At 36.8% G+C, this 23,053-nt stretch overlaps 1 protein-coding gene across 5 annotated transcripts in view; it reads right to left on the bottom strand.

The window, feature by feature from the left end:
- Positions 1–23,053, bottom strand: part of SCAMP1 (secretory carrier membrane protein 1) — a 144,877-nt gene that overhangs the window by 113,768 nt on the left and 8,056 nt on the right. For 4 of the 5 annotated variants that reach the window (XM_073802237.1, XM_073802238.1, XM_033852959.2 and 1 more), the window contains exon 2: positions 6,210–6,287. The exons of the other annotated variant lie outside the window; for it this stretch is intronic. In XM_073802237.1, coding sequence (XP_073658338.1) covers positions 6,210–6,287 — 78 coding nt within the window. The remainder of the gene's footprint in view (positions 1–6,209; positions 6,288–23,053) is intronic. 5 annotated transcript variants of the gene reach the window in all.

Here is a 23,053-nt window from a genome sequence, read left to right as displayed (position 1 = left end):
AGTTGAGAGTACATGGAGAGTGATTATGACAACTGGATGTGGAATTTAGGCTGAGAGAAGAGAGTAAGATGTAGATAAAGGGCAGCGACGTAGTAGGATCAACAAACCAGAGGTCCTGGTGGAACTGAAAGATGTGTTGAAATTGAGGAACTAGAAGAGTAACCGAAAAGATACAAGAAGCGGAAGTGAGTGACTTGAGATAACATGGAATGCAAAAATCAATGGAAGAGATGAGGTTAAGGCACTGACAGGCAGGATGTTGGAAAGATCACCACTAAGAATTCAAAATAGGACAGTGGGGACTTCCTTGGCAGTCCAGTGGTTAAAACTCCATGCTTCCACTGCAGGGGACATGGGTTCAACCTCTGGTCGGAGAACTAGGATTCCGCATGCTGCGTGGTGTGGCCAAAAAAAAAAAAAAAAATTATGACATTCAGGAGGAGTTCCCTGGTGAGCTAGTGGTTAGGATTCCGGCCTTTCACTGCCATGGCCCAGCTTCAATCCCTGGTCAGGGAACTGAGATCCAGCAAGCCGTACAGTGCGGCCAAAAAAAAGAAATACATAATGGTGGATGGGGATAATAGAGTAGGGAAAAGATGTTTTTAAAAATTAGAAAACAGGAATAGTGTTGGAAAGAGTAATAGTGAACCAAGAACTAAAATTAAGAAATGAAAACAAAGAGAAATAGGGTGTAGTAATTCAGAGATCAGTAGGTGACAGCCACAATGAGACCTGGGACCCAATTATAATCTGATGACATGAGATTCAAATGATGACATGGGATTTCTTTTAGACAGGAAGGAGGAAAACCATCTAGAAGCAGCTAGAAACAAAGACAATACCTACCCCAATTTTATGCCCAGTTGTCTGAGAACTGTGAGAGAAAAAGCAGCTAGTTTTGGAGAAGGTTACAGGGGAAGCAGTGTCCTCACAGAAAGGCCAGTTTCCACAGAGCAAAGGATAAAACATTCAGAGAAAAAGATAAAGATAGAGGGGATTTTGATGAAGTTGGACTCTGACTTCCAGAAAGCACAAGTTTCAGGAATTAAGGAAATAGAAGGGTTCAGACTAAGAAACGTGCAGTGCATCATGAGGATTAAAATCCAGGAGATGAGGAGGAGTCTGGGGCTTCTCGTAGAGAATGACATAAACAGGAGTCAAAGGCATAATGAGATTAGTTCTGATAAACTTAGGGCAGTCAAGTGTTGAGGGTAGGGAGGGCTAAGTGTTCTGCAGGCTCCACTTTGATGCTTTTAAACGGGCATGAAGAGATTTGAAGTTATACAGTCCTAACCCCAATGTGCCATCTTATTCCCAGCATGGCATACAAACCCTAAGGTGAACCTCAATGATTCTACCCTCCTGGTGTTCACGTCTTAATATAATACCCTCTCCTTGAGTGTATGCAGGACCTGTGACATGCTTCTAATCGACAGAATTCGGTAACAGTGATGGGCTATCATTCCCTTGATTACATTATGTAATATAGGGACTCCATCTTAGTAGCAAAGTGTGAGAGACTCCCTGCAGACTCTCTGAAATAATGATGTTGAAGCCTGTGTGGCAAGAAACCATGCAGCCTCTAGGGACTGTAGACAGCATTGATGACCTGAAGGTGGCCTCCAGCGGAAAGCTGGCCAAAAGCTGGGGCCCCCAGTCATACAATCACAAGGGTATTAATTCTGGCAACAACCTGAATGAGCTTGGAAACAGATTCTTCCCCAGTCAAGCCTCTGGATGAGAATACAGCCCAGATCACAGCTTGATCACAACCTTGTGAAACCCTGAACAAATGACCCAGGTAAGCTGTGCCCAAACCCCTGACCTACAGAAATGATAAAATAATAAATGTGTGCTTTTTCAAGCTGCTAAATTTTTAGTAATTTGTTACACAGCAATAGAAAATGAATATACCTAGTATGAGAGGTTCATCTTGGCCCGTTAAAGGAGGGAAGCCAGGCATTATGACCACACACAGTGTCTCTTTACTCCATTCAATGACCAATAAATGCCCTAAGGGAGGTGGTCTCAATGGGGTTGTGGGTTAGAAAGTAGATGACTTTAGCTGGAGCAAATGGCACCTTAGAGGATAAGATTAAACAGATACTCTGGGGAAGAAGTCTATGGAGACTCTCTACTTTCTGCTCAATTTTTCTGTAAACCTCAAACTGCTCTAAAAAATAGTCTATAAAAAATTAAAAATAAAAAAAGATAGTCTTAAATCAAATCATGGAGGCCCCACATGGCACACTACTATGTAGACAATGCATAATCAATGCACACGTTCCTAAGGAGAAAAGACCTAATCTGAACTTTGCCTTAAAAAAATAATTCTAGTCATAGTGCAAAAAACTGATTTGAAGAAGAGAAACTGGAGACAGGTAAGTAGACAGGTCATTGTATTATCTCACATGAGTACCTGAATTAGGACAGTTTAGTAGGAATGAAAAGGACAGACAGGTAATATCTCCTGGAGGTATAAATGACAGGACGTGGCTACTGATTAGATGTAGGGAAAGAAGCTGTTTGAGCCAAAGACGACTCAGGTACTTCCAGCCAATGACACTAGAAGAACAGAAGGCAATAGTTATCATTAAAATAAGACAAGAAACAAAGAAGACTGGTTTCGGAAGGGAAAGATAATGAGCTCCAAGAAAGACAAGAAGCAAAGGAGAAAGAAAAAAAAGAAATGCGTGCCAAGGGAAAAGAAAGACAGATATTACAGTACAGAAATTGCTTTTGTGGTATTAAAAATAGGCAAGCTACTATGTACTATCCAGTCAGTGCCTGGAGTTAAAGTTTTATCCATTTTCAAAACAAAAGCTGACATGAGAAATTATTTATCTCAACATCTTCCTCTCTGCCTCCACTGTTACACATTGAAGAGAAAAAAAAAAAAAAAAGATGCCCAGAGACGTTAGATGGCTGGCTTGTCTAAAGGTACCAACTAATTAGTGGCAAGGCCTAGATTAGAATCCAGGTCTTATGACTCTAAGTCTATTCCATGTCCTGAATTAACTTAGTCAGAGGCAGTTCTTTCTTACATAAATCATTTATCTATGTCCTTTATGGTCAGAAATGACCACTTGAGCATGCCAGTACTTGGAATTTTCTTCTCTTGGTTCTTCTGCAGATCTTGCTGCTTTATATGACAGAAATCATATATGTCAACAACTAGCAGAACAGAAAAGGAACCAAGCAACCTATTCCTGAAGAAAAAAAATATGACAGTAAACTAGGCCCTGAGAAACATCACTAAGGATTTTATCAACAGCACCACACTACCCCCCACACACATAGTGCAAAAAACTGATTTGTACTTCAACACCCGCCAGAAGACATCCTGTCTGAAGCCGTGAATGCCATCACCAGTGGCTGAAACTAGTGAGAATCAAGCTGCAGTAGGCATTTTAAACTGTTGCCTAATTTAAAAGGAAAACATTCCCCCTAAATACATAACAGTTCTCAAGGATGAGCTAATTCTTCTAGTAATTTATGCATTAAGCCTTAGAGGGCAGGCCAGGGAAGCTACCCACCAAGCTCAACATAATTCCAGTGGTAAAATGCATTTTGAGTTCAAACAGAAAAAAATTATTTCATAACCAAAGACTACCCTCCGTTTTATAGCACATCTCAATTCAGACCACCACATTTCGACTGAATAGCCTTCCAGTATACTGCCAACAGACTGTCTAAACTACGTGGTGTTTTATGAGGATTTCTTTCTCTGAATTTATAATACAGAATGAATTAATATGTAAATTATTAAAATTATTTAAATATTTAATTGTTACTTTCCTTAAAGTTTCCATTCAAACAGAAAACTAAATATAAAAGGAAACCTAATAAAAAACTTAAAAAGACAGGAACTTTCTAAAATCTTAAGGTTATATGCTCGTTCTGCTGAAGGATCTTCCTACTTGACCTCAAGTAGCTCACCACACCCTTCCGCAACAATCTAGAAGCTTCATTTTCACAAATACTTTTCTAAGAAAAATATGGATAACAACCATCAACTAAAATAGTATCTGGACTGAGTTCTGACATATCACTTACATCAATTATCCAAGTACGTCTGCTCTTAGAAAATAGTCACAGCTGCAAAACCCAGCCGGGGTGAGGGGGGAGTGGTGGGACAAATTTCTAAAATCATACATATATGAAACAAAAGAATTTTGAATTTTTAAATTATTGCATCTGTATTTTCCATCATGTAAAAAGTTCAGTGGAAAATGCCTAAGTGCTCTTGTAACAATATTTTTCCTGGTTCTGACACTATCTTACTCATCAAATCTAAGAGAAGTGTTTCGTTGTAGCTGGCTTTTCATTATTGCCTACCTACTCTCTTTCAGAAAACCTTTCCTTGACTGTAAAGTCTCAACATTTAGAACCATAATTTACATTTTTGTTTTATCCTTCCTGGATATATCTAATTCGTGTAATTTTTTAAAATCCCAATTACGTGAGAAATTTTCCATAGACCGGCACATTATCTTCTATTTCTTAGGCATCTGTCTCTAAAGACAGCACTAACAAAATGGAAAAGGCAAAAGCTTTACAGAAAAAAGGTGAGTTACATAAACCAGTTCTGCCACTTACTAGCTGGATGACTTGTGTCTAAGATTCTTTATCAGTAAAAGGAAACAAAAAATATCCATTTTGAACGCTGTTGTAAGAATTCGATAAGATAATACAGGTAAAGCACATGGCACAGAGTAGACAACTTGTTGAAGAACATTACTACTTCTAAAAAGAATAATCTAAAGCTGCTACTGTAAAAAGGTTAAACATTTTTTGCTAGTAAAATCTTCCAAAAAATTATATAAAAACCTCCCTTTATTCCTTACCAACAAGTTTAACAGTCTTGTTCCCATCTCCACCCCCTCAGAAATTATCAAACTACACATAGTGGAATAAAATATACCGGGCTTTTCTTTTTCTCCCTTTCAACTCCTACCAAGTTGCAATCTCATACATTTTCACAGTTCACTATAAGGTTGAGCCATACGACACTGCCATCTTTACATGTCAAAACTGGTCAACTTATTGGCCATTTCACAGGGTTCAATCTGAAACTGACATGCTCAAAAGAACACTTGATGATCCCAGCCTGGGTTGCAGCTGCTACACATAAACAGAGGCTGTTAAAATAAATGAGGGCTTTGAAATAAAGTGAAATTTTAAAGTTCACTCTTATTTTAGTGCTTTTACTTTGTACAAAGCTCTTCTTAAAACTAAAAAGTTAATACATTTTGAAGAAATTTCCAAGCAAAAGCCTACACGATCTTCTAGAATTATTTTCTAGACTATGAAAAACATGCATCAGGAAGAGCTGATCAAGTAAGGATCCTTATAATGACATGTAAATCCAAGCACGTAACTGAAGAACTTTAATATCTTTAAGAGGATGACTAACAGTTCAAGAGCCAACAGTGTTTAAAATTAGGGGCCTCGTGAGTGTGATATTTGAGCTAAAAACTCAAATACAGGAGACGACGTTATTTGCCAGAGAAATTTTGAGGGAGAATTCTCAACAGAACCTACCTTCAGTAGTCCTCAAAACTGGCTCACAATAAAATCATCAGAAGTGCTAAAGCAAAAACAAAAAACGCAAGTGCCCTATGAGAGATTAGAGCCCTAACAGATACAGTAATAAAGTTCTCCAGGTCCTTCTAATATGCATTCAGGGTAGAGAACCCTGTTCTTTAAGGGTTTTTTCCATACTCCTTCATTTTATAAACCAAGACTACATTTTGAGAAGAATATGCTCCTAGGCCAGGTTCCACAGGTTCTAGTCTACCAGAGTAGAAAGCTAGTCCTATTCAGAATCACCTAATTCAAATGACAATCATACGAATATTCATGGTACAGTTCCAGACGAACATCTCTCTTTGTAAGAAAACATCACCCTGTATTACCATGAAACTAACATGTATATCAAAAAACCTCTCCTGTTTAAAGAACTGTAGTAATTTTAACATATTAGAGGGGTTATTAGCAATTTAATTTGTAGAACTATCATGGTAATTTTCAATTACTAGGAATATTCCTTCCTGTTTTAATAAACTTGCTAAATTCTAAATAAAACACTAACAGCTTATTTTATATAAGTTTAACCAATCAACTAAAAAGAAACCATAATTGAAATATAAATCCTACTTAATTTCCATTTTAATATTTTAAAGTAGTCCAATTAAGAATAGTCTTACTGTTCTAGAATCCGAAAATGGATTGTATTCATCAAGTCCTGGTGGGACATTTCTTGTCACTTGTGTAACTGATGGGTCCTGGAATAAAATTCAAAGGAGAAAAAAAAGATTACTTATCCTTTAAGATACAATTATGATATTTACAAAGCATTTGCTTTATCTGTCCTTTTGGTCACCAAGCAAAGCTAACAGAGGAAAATAAAGAAGATTATCAGATTTACTCAGTCCCACTTCCAGAAAGTTGAAATTTAAACCCACAGCCCTCACACTCTCAAAGAAAAACAAATGAAAACTGGGTTAAATGCAAATCAGCTGCTAGCTATTATTTAAAGAATGAAAATAGACCACCTCATAACAGCTGTGTGGAACCGATTGCACAGGGCATCTCAGCAAATCTTGAGTAAACCCATCCTTTCCTCTGGGTTCCACAAAGAGTTCACATTCCCCTTTTTTAAAAAAATAATATCTTCAGTTTTCCCCACTGCAGATTTAAGTACCACGATACAAATCAATGTCATGTACAGGCAACATCTAGAGCATTCAAGATTAAGCACCTCTTATTTGTTTTATTCTACTACAGTACTTCCCCATGACTGTATTTATTGTTCCACATGATCCTAGACTGTTTCCCTCTTCCAAGTATAATATATTACCACATTATCCCAGCTTTTCAAATCTTAGTACTAGGCTTTCATATAAGTAACTAAATCACAAAATCCTAGTTATTCTATTTCTCTTGACTGTGAAAGTAAGACACAAATATAATGACCATCTCAACAAAATCAACTACATAATTAATGTGAAAGCCATTTGCAAACCATAATATACAGCCTCATCAGCCTTCATATCCCTAGTCTCAAACTTTCACATTCACCAGAATCAAATAAAACAGAGATTGCTGCACCCCACTCCCAGAGTTTCTGATTCAGTAGGTCCGGGGTGGGACCTGAGAATCTGTACTTCTAACAAGTTCCCAGGTGATGCTGCTGGTCTGGGGACCATTGCTCCCTTGTCTACACTGTACATTGTCCACTCCATCTTCCTCAACACAGTCATCAAAGTTACCTTTCAAAAATGTAAAGCTAATCTTGCCACTCCCCTTCTCCAATCCCTCTCCTCTGCCCATTATCCATTTCAGATTTTTAGAGACTCAACTATAAAATATACATTCCTCAAAATGAGATACAAAGTTTCCAACTAGCCCCTGCCTACCTTTCCAGCCTTATCAACTCTCTTATAACCACCCTCACACCCTGCCAGTCCTTTCCTTTAACCAAACAAAACAAGCTACTGGGCTTCCCTGGTGGCGCAGTGGTTAAGAATCTGCCTGCCAATGCAGGGGACATGGGTTCGAGCCCTGGTCCGGGAAGATCCCACATGCCATAGAGTAACTAAGCCTGTGCGCCACAAATACTGAGCCTGCAGGCCACAACTACTGAAGCCCACGTGCCTAGAGTCCGTGCTCCACAACAAAAGAAGCCACCACAATGAGAAGGCTGCGCACCGCAACGAAGAGTAACACCGGTTCCCACTAGTGAAAGCCCACGTGCAGCAACAAAGACCCAACACGGCCAAAAATTAATTAGTTAATATTAAAAAACAACAAGCTACTATATAAAGAGCCTCAAACTTGGCAATAAGCAATTGGTAAGTATAAATTAAAAGTACAGCAGAGATGAAAAAGTCTTTAGGCCTGCTCAACAATAAAATGGGAAGGGGGCAAAAAAATCACTCTACCTCCTCTCAGGGTTACCCTCCCCAGTTTATTCAAAAATGAGTAGGAAGATTATCAAGAGGGAATGTATGCATCAGGGGGAAAATAAAGAAAATAGAAACATGAATATTTTAATCAAATTTTTAATCAAGATGGCATTGTTGTGCTTAAATTTAGAAGTGGGCTCAGGGTCAAGAAGTGGAGACCTAGCAAATCCAGATGGTCCAGCTGCAGTCACGTCACAACGCCCAGCCCACCACAACCCACCACAAAACCAGGCAACCTGTGAATGCTCAGACACCATATTCTTCCTTGGCATTGCTTCCTCTGGCAGTAATACTCTTCCAGGCAGGTTCAGCCTAGCAATCTCCTCCTCTTCCTTAAAGACTCAACCCAAAGACTACCTCATATGCTAACCAATAATCTTCCTGATACCTTCCTGATATCCAAGTCACTCCATCCCAATCTCAATGCTCCCACAGAACTTGGTATTTATCTCCATCAGCATTTATTTCACTGAACCATGATGATCTTCACGCAAGTCTTTTTTCCCAAATTAGACTGTGACATCTCTGAATACAAGAAATATGTAAATAGGTCCTTTTTATTTAATCATACATGAGAGGTAACACTGTTTCTTGAGTGATTATTATTACGACCTCTGGGGGGGGGGGAATCCAGAATAATTATTTGCAACAGTAGCAGCAGTAATAACCAAGAAATACTTCCTTAAAAATTAACATAAATATGAAGTTAATTCAAAAAGTTTAAGTGAAAAGATGTTTAATTAATGTTTACTCTCACTCATAAGAAGAGAAACACTAATTAAAACTACGGCTGACCCCTCAACAACACAGGGGTTAGAGGTACCAACCCTCGGCTCAGTCAAAACTCCTTGTATAAGTTATAGTTGGCCCTCCCTATACTCCACATCCATGGTTCCGCATTCATAGATTCAATCAAGCACAGATTGTGTAGTGCTATAAAATTTACTATTAAAAAAATCCACAAAGTTCAAACCTGTGTTTGAACTTTGACCCACAAAGTTCAAACCTGTGTTGTTCAAGAGTCAATTGGATGCTGATGTAATCATTTCTCACGTATCAGATTAGCAAAAATCCAAAAGTCTGACATACTCTGTTGACAAAGCTGTAAGGAAATAAGGATTCTCACACATTCCTGATAGGAACAGAAACTGTTACAACCTCTATGGAGGGAAAGTTGGCAAGTGCTAGCAAAACTACATCTGCTTTTAAACTATGACCCGCAATCTCATTTCTAGGAATTTATTCCAAAGATATACTGCAAAATACTATTTGTAATAGCAAAGGATGGAAGCAAACTAAATGTCTATCAATAGAAGATGGCAGAATAAACTACAATACATCTATATGACAAAGTCCTATGCAGCTGAGTATTATGCAGTTGTAAAGTGGTGTAAGATCTACATGCTATGGAATAGTGAAAAAGTAAAGTGCAGAATAGTGTAAATATAATGTTGCCTTTTATCCACAAAGGAAGATAAAAATGAATGTGTCTTTATTTTTTAAAAAGAATAAACCAAAAACAAACAAAAATGATTGCCTATAGGGAGAGGAAGAGAACAGTGAGCAGACAGCATAAACTTGGAAGCTAGACTTCTCTGAATGTACCATCTTTTACAGTTTTTCCTTTGGAACCATGAAAATGTTTTCCACAATTACAGAAGAAAATTAATTCAAAAAGAAAAAAGGGGGGAGGCAAAATGTAGGGTCGGAAAGATGGATCCTGCTTAGCCAACATTCATGCAATCAGTGTCATTCTCTCAATGCTACTTAAGTACAATGAGTTCCAACTTTCATACTACAAATACATATATCCAATTATCAAGTGTCCTAAAATTCAAATTCACATTAAATTCTTTTTTTCTCTAATCCTACATAAGGTACAACTTAGTTCTAAAGAGGCCTAAAATGAAATCATTCTTCCAATTTTCTACTTGTGACTACAATAATTTAAATGATCTTGTTTCCTTTTAGATTCTAGAAAAGTTTAATCCAGGCTGAAAGTTAACTGGCAGTTTGCCAAAATCACTGTCTCAAGTAAACTGAGTTCAATTCTAGTCAGTCTGGAATTTCCCCTAACATAGTATTAGGTGACCAAGCAGTAGACTATATGCCAAGAATGATCTAGCCAAGAATGATTTAGGGGGCTTCCCTGGTGGCGCAGTGGTTGAGAATCTGCCTGCCAATACAGGGGACACGGGTTCGATCCCTCGTCTGGGAAGATCCCACACGCCGTGGAGCAACTGGGCCCGTGAGCCACAACTACTGAGCCTGCGCGTATGGAGCCTGTGCTCCACAACAAGAGAGGCCGCGACAGTGAGAGGCCCGCGCACCGCGATGAAGAGTGGCCCCCGCTCGCCGCAACGAGAGAAAGCCCTCGCACAGAAACGAAGACCCAACACAGCCAAAAATAAATAAATTAATTAAAAAAAAAAAAAACTCACTCACTAAAAAGAAAAAAGAATGATTTAGGAAGATAAAGAACTGATATCTCTGAATTATCACATAATTAACATTTCAAATTAGTTTTTAATAAATGTAAACAGTGTTGAGGGAGCTATAGTCTCTAAACTGGGAGAAAACTAACAAAGCTGATGATTTAAGTAATAATGAATGATCTTTCAATGCCTATTAAGTATTGAGCACTTATTTACATTATTTCCAACCCTTTCTATGATCCTCCCTGGTGGATGGTATTGTCCCATTTTTCAGAAAAAGAAGCTATGGCCTTAAAAAAGAAACTTCCTCAAGGTTAAGTAGCATATATCTGAGATAAACTACGAAGCCAGGACTTCTAATGCCTATATATACTCTTTCCATCAGATATACAAAAAACAGTTTACCACAATCATAACTTTATCCAGAGAAGACACTGGTTGAGCTCGCTGCTTATTGATTCTAAAACTTTAGCAGGAAAATCTCACTTCCTCTCCAACACAATCAAAATGAAATTGTTGTGACTGTTAAGTTGGTTGCTTCTATGACAGTGGTTCTCAAACTTCACAAGCACTGGAATCACCTGGAGGGCTTGTTAAAACCCAGACTGCTGAGGCCCACTCTGAACATACCTTGATGTGCAGGATGGTGGCTGAGAATTTGCATTTCTACCAAGGAAAGCATTCTGACCTGGTCTTATTTTATTGACTTAGAGGAATGTACTAGACTTCTGTATTTTACTAACTTTCAAGAATCAAGACATTCTTTAGAGTTTAAATATCCTTTTTGGACCTGACTATCCATAAAGTTATGTCATTTAGTCAAGCCGGGGCTATTCTGCTAACCCTTTAGTAAGCAACTTAACTCCATGGTCATGTTTCATTAAAAATCAAGATGCATTAAAGAAATAAATGTTTTTTCAAAGAAGAGAATAAGCAAATATTTTACATCTAGCATAATTAGCTCTTTTCTATCTTTAATCCAAGTTTCTTTACCAAACCCTCCAGGGTTGTGCACCTTCACTGTATTTCAATTGATTTCCTCCATCATGCTTTATATGTGGGACTTTCTCAATCACTGCCACATATAACCACAGGAAGATTCCAACCTGGCAAGAAAGTACTTTCACCTTCTGCTAGACATGAGGACATTCATTCAATAATAGTTTCTGCAGGGAACTAAGATCCTGCATGCCACCTGGCTCAGCCAAAAATAATAATAATAATGGTTTCCTCAATAAATATTTCTTGTGAATAACTCCAGTCTCTTCTCTGTATATATATATATATATCACCCTCAAGCTAAACAGTAGGCTAAAAACCAAGCCTACATGGATGACTGTGTACAACTGTACATTATGTATCCACTTACTGTATCTGCTAACACTTAATAGGTTTGGGTTTCAAAATTAACATTCAAAACTTTGTGTCTTAGGTACTCGTTCTAAAGCAGAAAAGAGGACTAGGTCTAGGAATTAGAAACTCTGGGTTCGCTGGAAATGACTAGCCTCTGCAACCTTAAGCAAGTCACCTAAACTCTCAATTGTCTCATATGTAAAATAGGAGAAATATGATAGATGACTGCCCTGGTCAGTTGCAGCTCTGAAATGTTATGCTATAGACTACAAGTCTTTTATTGTTTGGAAAGGTGACTGCCTGTATTCAACCCTCCCCATCCCACTAATGAAAAGCTGTAAACATTGAACAGGCACTTCATATTTCAACGTGACTCCGTTTTTTCATCAGTAAAATGCATCACATAGCTCATGAGCTACTACATGTAAAATGCTTAATACAGTTCCTGCACATGGAAAACACTTGTGTGATAGCTAAGGCTGTTATCATTATTACCAACAAAATAAGATCAAACAGAAAAAGCTGTCCATTTTTGATTGAGGTATCAAGAATGTACAGAGCATCCTATGTAATGAATAGGCCAAAAAACAACCACAGCCACCTTCTGAGGAAAGCAAGCAGAGTTCTCCACCTAGCCTTGTGTCATGTGACCCCAATAGCTTAGCTACATGTGAAAGGATGAAGAATGGGCCTCTGTGCCAACGGCAGCCATTTTTAGAACTGGACATGAGGGAGCCTAGCAGACCCCAACAGAAGTGACTCTATATTGGATAATAACTAATCAATCCAATTAGAGCCTATGTGAATAAGAGACATAAAGATTGTACTATAATCAGTAGCAGCAGCAGCAGATGACACTAGTTCATGGTATAAAAAAAGACAAATAGAAGCTAAGTCATAAGAACGTGACCAGAAAAGCGGCAGTAGGTTCAGCACCTGAGGGGAATGGCATTTACTAGAGTTGCCAGTGAGTCACCAAAGCAAAAAGAGGGCCAAGGGAGTTACTGCTCTTCTAGTTGATGAGGAATGACTGGTGTTAGAGGAGTTTTCACATGTTCCTATAGATCCTTAGAAGGGCCTCAGGAAGAAGGGAAAAGGAGGAGGAAGTGTCAGAGGGGCAGAAGAGGGGAAAAATGCTGGCAGAGATCAGCCCCCTAACCTTCACTTGAATCAGTGAAGCTCAATTTTTATGTTTTATAAATATTGATTTCACCTGAAAGTGGTTTCCACTGCTTGGCAGGAGGGAGGTAAAGGGCAGGGGCTATGGATTGAGTAAACACCTTGTTAGCTCTCAGAAACTGTTTCATCACAACTGCAGAGATCCACTGTGTTGGGCTTCCTTCCCTCCCCAAGAATCCAAAACAAACAGACCTCCATCACCTGAGGTAACCTGAGTGCATCTCCATGCCTTAAAACCAGAACAGGTGGAACCAATGTTCTTTGCCATTTTGTATTCCATTAAAACTTTATGGAAAAACATTTTATTGCCATTAACTACATTTAAATAAAATCTTCTGGGTGAGAAAGATTTTAATAAGTATAAATATTTTCTGATGCCTAGTATACACACTGATCGCAAACATACTTACTGATCCAAAACTGCTGCTCAATCACTTTTTTTTACTCAAGTATAGTTGATTTACAATGTGTCAATTTCTGTACAAAGTGATCTAGTTACACATATATATATTCTTTTTTTAATATTCTTTTCCATTATGATTTAGCATAGGATACTGAATATAGTTCTCTGTGCTATACAGTAGGACCTTGTTTTTTATCCATTCCATATATAATAGCTTACATCTGCTAATCCCAACCTCCCACTCCATCCCTCTCCCAACCCCCTCCCCCTTTGCAACCACAAGTCTGTTCTCTATCACTTCTTCATTTAACTCTAATTTCACCTTCTCTCCCTTCCAATTTAAAAGAGAGAGAGGAGAGTACAACTCTAATTTATCCTTTATTTTTCGTAGTGATAGATATTCCCCACAGTTCTAAAGTTTAAGCCAACTTGACAAAACCTATTTTAAAAACAACAACAACAACAAACTTCTCTTTATATACAAGTTTCATCTCTTTCCCATCTTTTCTCAGAATCACCCTATCAGTTACCCTTTTCTCTCACATGTTCATCTGCTTCCTCTCAACAGGATGCCTCACATCTACATTTCAAGTCTCAATCATCTTTAAAATGCACACAAGCAAAGAAAACCAAAAGCATTCCTTCAATCACTCTCAAGCTACTATCAGCCCCCTTCTTTCTTTCCACTTCTCCAACTCCCAACCCACACTCCCTCCCATTAGTTGCCAGTATTTCTCATATGTAAACTGCAATGGCCTTCTTACTGTTCCCCCCAATCTTCTGACCCCTTCCCCAACGTATTCTTCACAGTGATCCAGGATGAGCTTCTCAAAATACAATCTCATGTCACACCTACAGATTTGATGAATGTGAAGAGAACATATATTAAGTTTGGTTTATGCTCTCAATAATCGAAGAGCATATTTTGGGCCTATGAAAATTTACGAATCTTTGGGAATGGACGATGAATAACTGGTAAAATCATTTATTGGGATAGAGATTGCAAAGATGGGTAAATTCTTACCATCCACATAAATGACTGCTAAGGCACGAAGACAAGCTTTAAACCAGTGATAACCACTGACATTTTTATCAAACACAGCTAAAGCCCACTACCGCTGTAATATTATATTTTACCCACGTAGACCTTTGCTATATAACGTAGTGGCCACTAGCCACATGTAGCTCTTGAAATATATCTAGTCCAAATTGAAATGTGCTGGAAGTATAAAACATACCATGTTTTTGACTTCAAAGCACAAAACAATGTAAAATATCAATAACTGTTATGTTGATTATGTGTTGAAAGATATTTTGTATATACAGGGTTAACTATATTATTAAAATTAATTTCACCTGATTTTTTTCCATATGGCTACTGCAAAATTTTAAATTACATGTGGCACAAATATTTGCATTCTACAGTGCTGATCTAGTCATTATAATTTATTCAAGAATGGCTAATAATTTCACTTGCATCCATTTGGGCAAATTCAGTATGTTACAAAAAGGAAAACTCAGACTTAAAGCTAAATTTCCTCGAAGTTTTTCAAAATACAAAAGATGACAAGAGACCTGATCAGAAGTTTTCCAAGCCAACGTTCTTATACAACACGGTAGCAGACTTTCACCATACTTTTTCACTTTCCTCACACTTTTTCACGATACCAGAAGACAATAATTTAAATATTTTTTAAAATTCAGAAAAAAAATGAATATTTACAATTCTATCAAGGAAACCTATGGGAAATTGAAGACAGCTAAAGCCAAGACAGACTGAAGGAGAGAGAAAGAATTCATCTAGTTTAGCACAATACTAGATTTTTTAATTATCTTATGTAATCCTCAGATCACCCCTATGACTTAGATTCTATATCCTTTCTTTCACTGCTGAGAATACTAGCTCAGAGATATTTAAGTAATTTGCCCAAAGTCATATAGTTAACAAGTGACATGGTCAAGATTCAATTTCAAATCTGACTCCAAAGACCAAGTTTTTAGAAGAAAATCTGATAAAGAATACAAATTTATGTTTCAAACAATATGTCTTCAAAAGAAAAAGGCTGAATTAAACACTGCATTGTTCCACAAAACTTAATCAAAATACTCAATAGCTCTGCTTAATCCAATCAATATTACACACTAGACTAGGCAACTTGATTAAACGAGAAAAGTCCCAAACTAGGGACTATGAGAGGTACTACCTTCAGAGAGTAAAATTTTTTTCCTACTCTATACTTCTCAAAGCTATTGTAATCATATGAATTTAAAACACACTGAGAATTTCAAGGGGGGAGGGGGAACTACTACAAGAAGCCATTAAAAATCTCCGCAAGACTCTAAAACAACATTTAGCAAAACTTCTATAACTCATTATAAAGAGTGCTTAATAATCACTAGGAATTATTCAATAAATCACGATGTTGAAAAATTAATATTCATTGTCACTGCAAGTCATGACAATCTTAACTCAAACCTGAGAGACTCAAAACTAATTTTTCATGGACCAGATCTCTCCTTAGTAAATTAGAAACAACTGAAGCAAACACACCCAAGCAGATTTACCTCATAAGTGCAACTTAAAAGTTAACAAACCACACCTTAAATTGCAATTTTTGTCCATGTTAACACCAGCATTAAGTGCCAAAAAAAAATTATTTCCCTATCTAGCCCCTCTACATTCTCAAGGAAGAATTCTTTGGAAACAAAACATAATTTCTGAACATAATATAATACGGTGAAAATTTCATCCAGATAATTAATGATCTATGGAAGGGACTTAAATAATATAGAAAGCAAGAAACTCTAGTTTCTTAGCCCACAGTGAAAACGAAATTAAGAGATCTGGTGCTTTCTATTCTATATTATATTGTGTATATATATGTTCTATTTTATATTGCCAACAGCACTCTGAGCAGTTGCTTTAAGAAATCCTCTATCCTTATTAAAGCCATTCATGGAATAGTTTTCATCCAAGATCTGTAATTCCTGACTAAACTTGGAACTATTAACTTCTGTGTCTGAATTTTCCCATCTATAAGATGAGGGAGGCAAACTATAACAACACCTAAGCTTTCTGCCTCAGACTCTGCATTCAGGGGAACTGAGGCTACAATACCGACCAATTCTTTCTCCTTCAAAGCACTTAATCACACATTATGTCTCCCAACTCAAGTGTGGATCCTTAACATCAGGGACTTCTTCATCTCTGTATTCCTAGTGACTATCACAGTGTCTGATTCACTTTCAGTACTCCATAAATTTTTGGCTAAATAAATAATGTACTCTTGTTCCATTTTCAATGATAATAACCTCTTAAAGACAACTGAATTTGAAACTGTTTAATCCCTAATACAGCAATTACACAAAAACTTTAAGTAACTATAAAGACCTTATCAAACCGGCAAATACTACAGTTTAAATATAATGGTGATAAAGACTGAGAATATGCTTGGCCTGTTTTTCAAATTATGCCACTGGATCCACATTAACCATCTAACCAAAATAACAGAAAATAGTCCACTGGCAAAAGAATTAGCAAATGCCATGAGATATCACTAAAGTAAAGGGGTCCTACAATTCCAAACTGCATATTTATTATGTGGCACCATTTTTGAGCTACGTGAATTACATGAAAGCCAGACAAAAAAAGACAATATGTCTAAAGATAGAGCAGTGGCTAGAAACCTGAACAAATGACTTCTTAAACCAACAGGGTAAAGAACTGAACATTAAGATAGTAGCAAAGTGTCCTACATCTATAATAAATCCTTAAGAAAGGTTTTAAAAGTTAAGTAACTTTAGAGAACTGACATCTCTGACCATATACAAAAATTAACTCAGAATGAATCAAAGCCCAAAATATATGCACTAAAATTATAAAACTCTTAGAAGAAAACACAGGAGTAAATCTTCATGACCTTGGGTTAGACAATGTCTTCTTAGATATAACACCAAAAGCACAAGCAACAGAAGAAAAAAACCGATAATTGGACTTCAGCAAAATTTAAAACTTTCCTGCTATAAAGTACACCATCAAGAAAATAAAAAGACAACCTACAAAATTGGAGAAAATTTTCACATATATTTGATAAGTAACCTGTATCTAGAATATATATAAAAAAACTTTACCTCAGTAATAAAAAGACAACAATTTTTAAATGGGCAAAGGATCTGAATAGACATTTCTCTAAAGAAAATGTCCAAATGGCCACTAAGCACATGAAAAGACACTCAGCATCACTAGCTATCAGGGAAATGCAAATCAAAACCATGATGAGATACCACTTCACACTACTAGAATAGCTATAATAAAAAAGATAGTATTGGCAAGGATGTCAAAAAACTAGAATCCTTACACTCTCCTGGTAAGAATGTAAAATGGTACAGCCATTTTGGAAAATACTTTGGCAATTACCAAATGACCTAGCAATTCCACTCCTAGGTATACATCCATACGTCCACTTGTAAAAAACTTGTACAAATATTCATAGCAGCATGATTCCTAACAGCCAAAAGTTAGAAACAACCCAAATTTATATTAACTGACAAATGTACAAATAAAATGTAGTATACCCATGCAATGGAATTATAATTTGACAATAAAATGAAGTCCTGATACATGCTATAATATGGATGAACCTTAAACACACGATGCTATATGAAAGCTACCAGTCATAAAGACTACATACTGTATGATTCCATTTGTATGAAATGTCCAGAAAGAATATTAGTGGCTGCCTAGTGCTGGAGAAGTTGGGAGGGAAATGTGGAATGGCTGCTAAAGGGTATGGGGTTTCTTTTTGGGGTGATGAAAATGTTCAAAAATTGATAGTAGTAATGACTGCACAACTGTGAAAATACTAAAAATCACTAAATTGTACCCGTTAAATTGGTGAACTGTATGGTAATATGAATTATATCTCAAAGTTGTGTTTTAAAAAGATAATCAAAAAAAATAATCAGATGTAACATTTCTTGGAAGAAATGTTGCCAACCAGCTATAAATCCATGTCTTCAAAATCTAAGTACCAAATCGCTCACTGCCCTCATTAAATAGAGAAATGCTCATTAGGAAAGTAAAAAGGGATGGGGTAGGGGGATTGGCAAACGGGGACTACAATGACACCAGAGTTTGAATACTTACAAACTGGATACTTTAGTTTAGCATTCTGTTATATGGAATCATGAAAATTTCTTCTGAAATTTGAGAAATTGGGTAGCTAAAAGAGCTAGGCGCCCCAATACTAATGCACAGACATAAAAAAAAAAAGGCTGATCACAAAGAACAGGAAAATATTGGTCATATGTCTGTTCAACTGACTGCCAAGCTCAAATGACCACTAATGAATGAGCCACTGAACTAATATCCTAAGGATGGGAGGACATCCCTTATTTCCAATAAACTCTCAAGAGATTTCTGCAACAAAAAGTTTATCATACATAGTGGTTCTCCACCAAGATTAATGAGTTTTCTGTCATTCATATTAAATACTGAAATAGCAAAACAATTACCGCTAAATGTGGCAAGCAAAGACCTGTGAAAAAATTTTTAAAAGTCTTAGTATTTTGGTCATATTATAGGCAGTCAACTTTTTTTTTTAACATCTTTATTGGAGTATATTTGCTTTACAATGGTGTGTTAGTTTCTGCTGTATAACAAAGTGAATCAGCTATACATATACGTATGTCCCCATATCTCCTCCCTCTTGTGTCTCCCTCCCACCCTCCCTATCCCACCCCTCTAGGTGGACACAAAGCACCACCGAGCTGATCTCCCTGTGCTATGTGGGGCTTCCCACTAGCTAGCTACTTTACATTTGGTAGTGTATATATGTCCATACCACTCTCTCACTTCGTCCCAGCTTACCCTTCCCCTTCCCCGTCCATTCTCTACATCTGCATCTTTATTCCTGTCCTGCCCCTAGGTTCTTCAGAACCTTTTTTTTTTTACATTCCATATATATGCGTTAGCATACAGTATTTTTCTCTTTCTGACTTACTTCACTCTGTATGACAGACTCCAGGTCCATCCACCTCACTACAAATAACTCAATTTCATTTCTTTTTATAGCTGAGTAATATTCCATTGTATATATGTGCCACATCTTCTTTATCCATTCATCTGTCGATGGACACTTAGCTTGCTTCCATCTCCTGGCTACTGTAAATAGAGCTGCAATGAACACTGTAGTACGTGACTCTTTTTGAATTATGGTTTTCTCAGGGTATATGCCCAGTAGTGAGATTGCTGGGTCATATGGTAGTTCTATTTGTAGTTTTTTAAGGAACCTCCATACTGTTCTCCATAGTGGTTGTATCAATTTACATTCCCACCAGCAGTGCAATACGGCTCCCTTTTCCCCACAACCTCTCCAGCATTTATTGTTTGTAGATTTTTTGATGATAGCCATTCTGACTGGTGTGAGGTGATAACCTCATTGTAGTTTTCATTTGCATTTCTCTAACGATTAGTGATGTTGAGCATCCTTTCATGTGTTTGTTGGCAATACAATACATTTTGGAGAAATGTCTATTTAAGTCTTCTGCCCATTTTTGGACTGAGTTGTTTGTTTTTTTTTTTGATATTGAGCTGCATGAGCTGCGGCAGTCAACTTTTAAATGTAGTTTTTCCATCTCAGATTAAACATATGTTTTACAGAACATTTATCTATTTATTTATTTATTTATTTTTGGCTGTGTTGTGTCTTCATTGCTGTGCACGGGCTTTCTCTAGTTGCAGAGAGCGGGGGCTACTCTTCATCACAGTGTGCAGGCTTCTCACTGCAGTGGCTTCTCTTGTTGCATGAGCTCTAGGCGTGGGCTTCAGTAGTTGTGGCTTGTGGGCTCCGGAGCACAGGCTCAGTAGTTGTGGCACACGGGCTTAGTTGCTCCACGGCATGTGGGATCTTCCCGGACCAAGGCCCGAACCTGTGTCCCCTGCACTGACGGCAGATTCTTAACCACTGAGCCACCAGGGAAGCCCCAAAACATTTTCTTATGAAATGATTTCTGGCTAAATGACCTACTCTTGTTAACTTAGTGGTTAAGCTCTTCAGACCAGTAATTAAAATCATACCACCAAATCCAAATCTACAACAATATATCCATGGGGAGAAAATGTTCAGAGTTCCAACTGTGACACCAGGGATTCATCTCCTGCTAGCTTCCCATGATGTCAAAAAGCAATCATAATCACAACTTTAAAAAATATTAGACTCAAATATAATAAAAAGAACACTAGATATCCTTTTCAAAAACCATCAACATTAAACAACCAAGTGTACAACTTTCCAACATTTAAACAAAGTTTACATCACAAGGTGATTTGTCATAAAAATAAAATGAGCTCTCATTATTATTACCCTCAGTTCAAGTTGTGATATATAATAGCTTCTAAAATCCCCACACTTTGTAAGACAACCAGTAATTTCTATGTTTTGTTTTTGTTGCTATTTGTTAATACCAAAAGTTTAAAAGTTAATAAAAATTAGAGTCTGCCTTAGGAAACATAGGCAATTTAGGGATAAAATAAACGAGAAGAATAAATAATCACATGTTGCAACCAAAGATAATCTTGCACCATAATTTATTTCCTTTATCTGTTATATTAAGAGCTTCCCATCTTTGTCTTAATCCAAAAGCTAAACTTCTGGAACTATAAGAAATGTAAAAAAATAAAAAAATAAATACTGAAGGCAGAAAAATTAAGCAATTTGCCTAAGGTCACCTAGCTAGGAGGCGAACAAGCAAATCTAGGCTGCCTGGTTCCAAAGCCACCCTTTTACCAACTCCCCTGGGCCACCTCTGTAAACTTCATTAACTTCTTCCTCTAAGCCCCCAGCACCAGGCTAAGAACACAGAAATGTTTGTCTGCAATATATATAGCTCACGGAATATTTTCTTATGGACTCAACTCTAAATGGTGGTTAAGTTCCCCCTGAGATTCAAATATAAACATTTCCATAAAATTTTTTTTAATCAAGTAGAAAAAGCATGTAACACTTCTTTGAAGCTTAGGGAATACATTAATTTACATTTTTATAATATGCCACTTACTTGTAAGCAATTCACTAAAATTTATGACTATTTGAGATGCCAAAAATTAGGTATGCTAGGCCATAAATAAAACCACAAGACTGGCTAAATCAACCACAAGAAGCATCAACAGCTTCGGGAAAATTGCTAAATGGTAGTAAAATTACACTAGTACACCAGCCCCTGCCGTGACTGGCCCATATTCTTGATGCTTTTTTCCTATCACCTACCACCTTCCACATATATTCCTCATCACTATATGAGAATTCTAACCACCATTGGAGGGTTCCCACAGATAAAATGACTGCCAGTAGCATATATACAACTCTGCCTTTGATTATTTCTCTTGAACAAAGTGGAAACATCCAGTATTTGTTGTGTACATATTGTTTTTTCTATGATGTGCATTGTTTTGGTTGTGTTTGATAAGAAAAAATCTTTACTAGCTACATATACTAAATCACTTGCATTCAAATGTCTGATTTTTCTTCTATTAACAATCAATTTAGAATTATAATGCATACCTATCACAAATCCTTTCTTCCTAGTCTGATCTCACCAATACTCAAAATGCACTACACTTTATAATATACACTTATTTGCTTTATTCTTTTAAGAGGTTCCAACAGTTCTGCTGACATGCAAAAAAAAATTCACTAATTCATCTGTACTCTGTAAAATAAATAGAAGTGTCTCTTTTAAAGAAAAGGAAAAGTATCAAGTTGGTAATATTGATGTATTTGGAATTACATTCTAAAAACAAGTATAAAACCCACTATTACACTTTTTTTTTTTTAAGTTTTGAAACAAGCAGAGATTAGAAGGAGTTGCAACACTAGCTCTGGCAATTTGGGAAGCTGGGAGAGCTAACATATATACTCTAGGGACTTCAGCAGGTATTTGGGAGCCATTTTGCATGAAATATGAAGGGCTTTTTAAACTAAAATATTTCATTTCTTTTGCAAGAACACAGATTAAGAATAGAGATTTTTCAACGAGGGTGCCAAGACCATTCAAAGGAGAAAGAACAGTCTGTTCAACGAATGGTGTTGGAACAACTGGATATCCACATTCAAAAGAATGAAGTTCGACCTTACTTCACACCCTATACAAAAATTAACTCAAAATGAATCATAAAGCTAAAATTAAGAGCTAAAACTATAAAGCTCTTGGAAGAAAACACAGGGATAAATGTTCATTACCTCAGGTTTGGCAAAGGATTCTTGGATATAATATCAAAACAAAAGCCACTAAATATAGATAATTTGACCTTAATCAGAATTTAGAACTTTTGTGCTTCAAAGGACATCAACAAGAAAGTAAAAAAGTAATCGACAAAATGGGAGCAAATATTTGTAAATCGTATATCTGGATAAAGGACTTATATCCAAAATATATTTTAAAAAATCATTTATAACTCAATACTAAAAAGACAAATAACCGAATTTTAAAATGGGCAAAGGATCTGAATAGACATTTCTCCAAAGATGACATACAAATGGCCAATAAGCACATAAAATATGTTCGACATCATACAGTCATCAGGGGAATGCAAATCAAAACCAAAATTAGATACTTCACACTCACTAGGATGGCTACAATTATTAACAGGTAACAACAAATGTTGACTAGGATGTAGAGAATGCGGAACCCTCATACACTGCTGGCGGGAATAT

The sequence above is a fragment of the Tursiops truncatus genome, chromosome 3 (assembly GCF_011762595.2).
Source record: "Tursiops truncatus isolate mTurTru1 chromosome 3, mTurTru1.mat.Y, whole genome shotgun sequence".
NCBI lineage: Eukaryota > Metazoa > Chordata > Mammalia > Artiodactyla > Delphinidae > Tursiops > Tursiops truncatus.
This window is presented reverse-complemented; position numbering and strand designations above follow the sequence as displayed.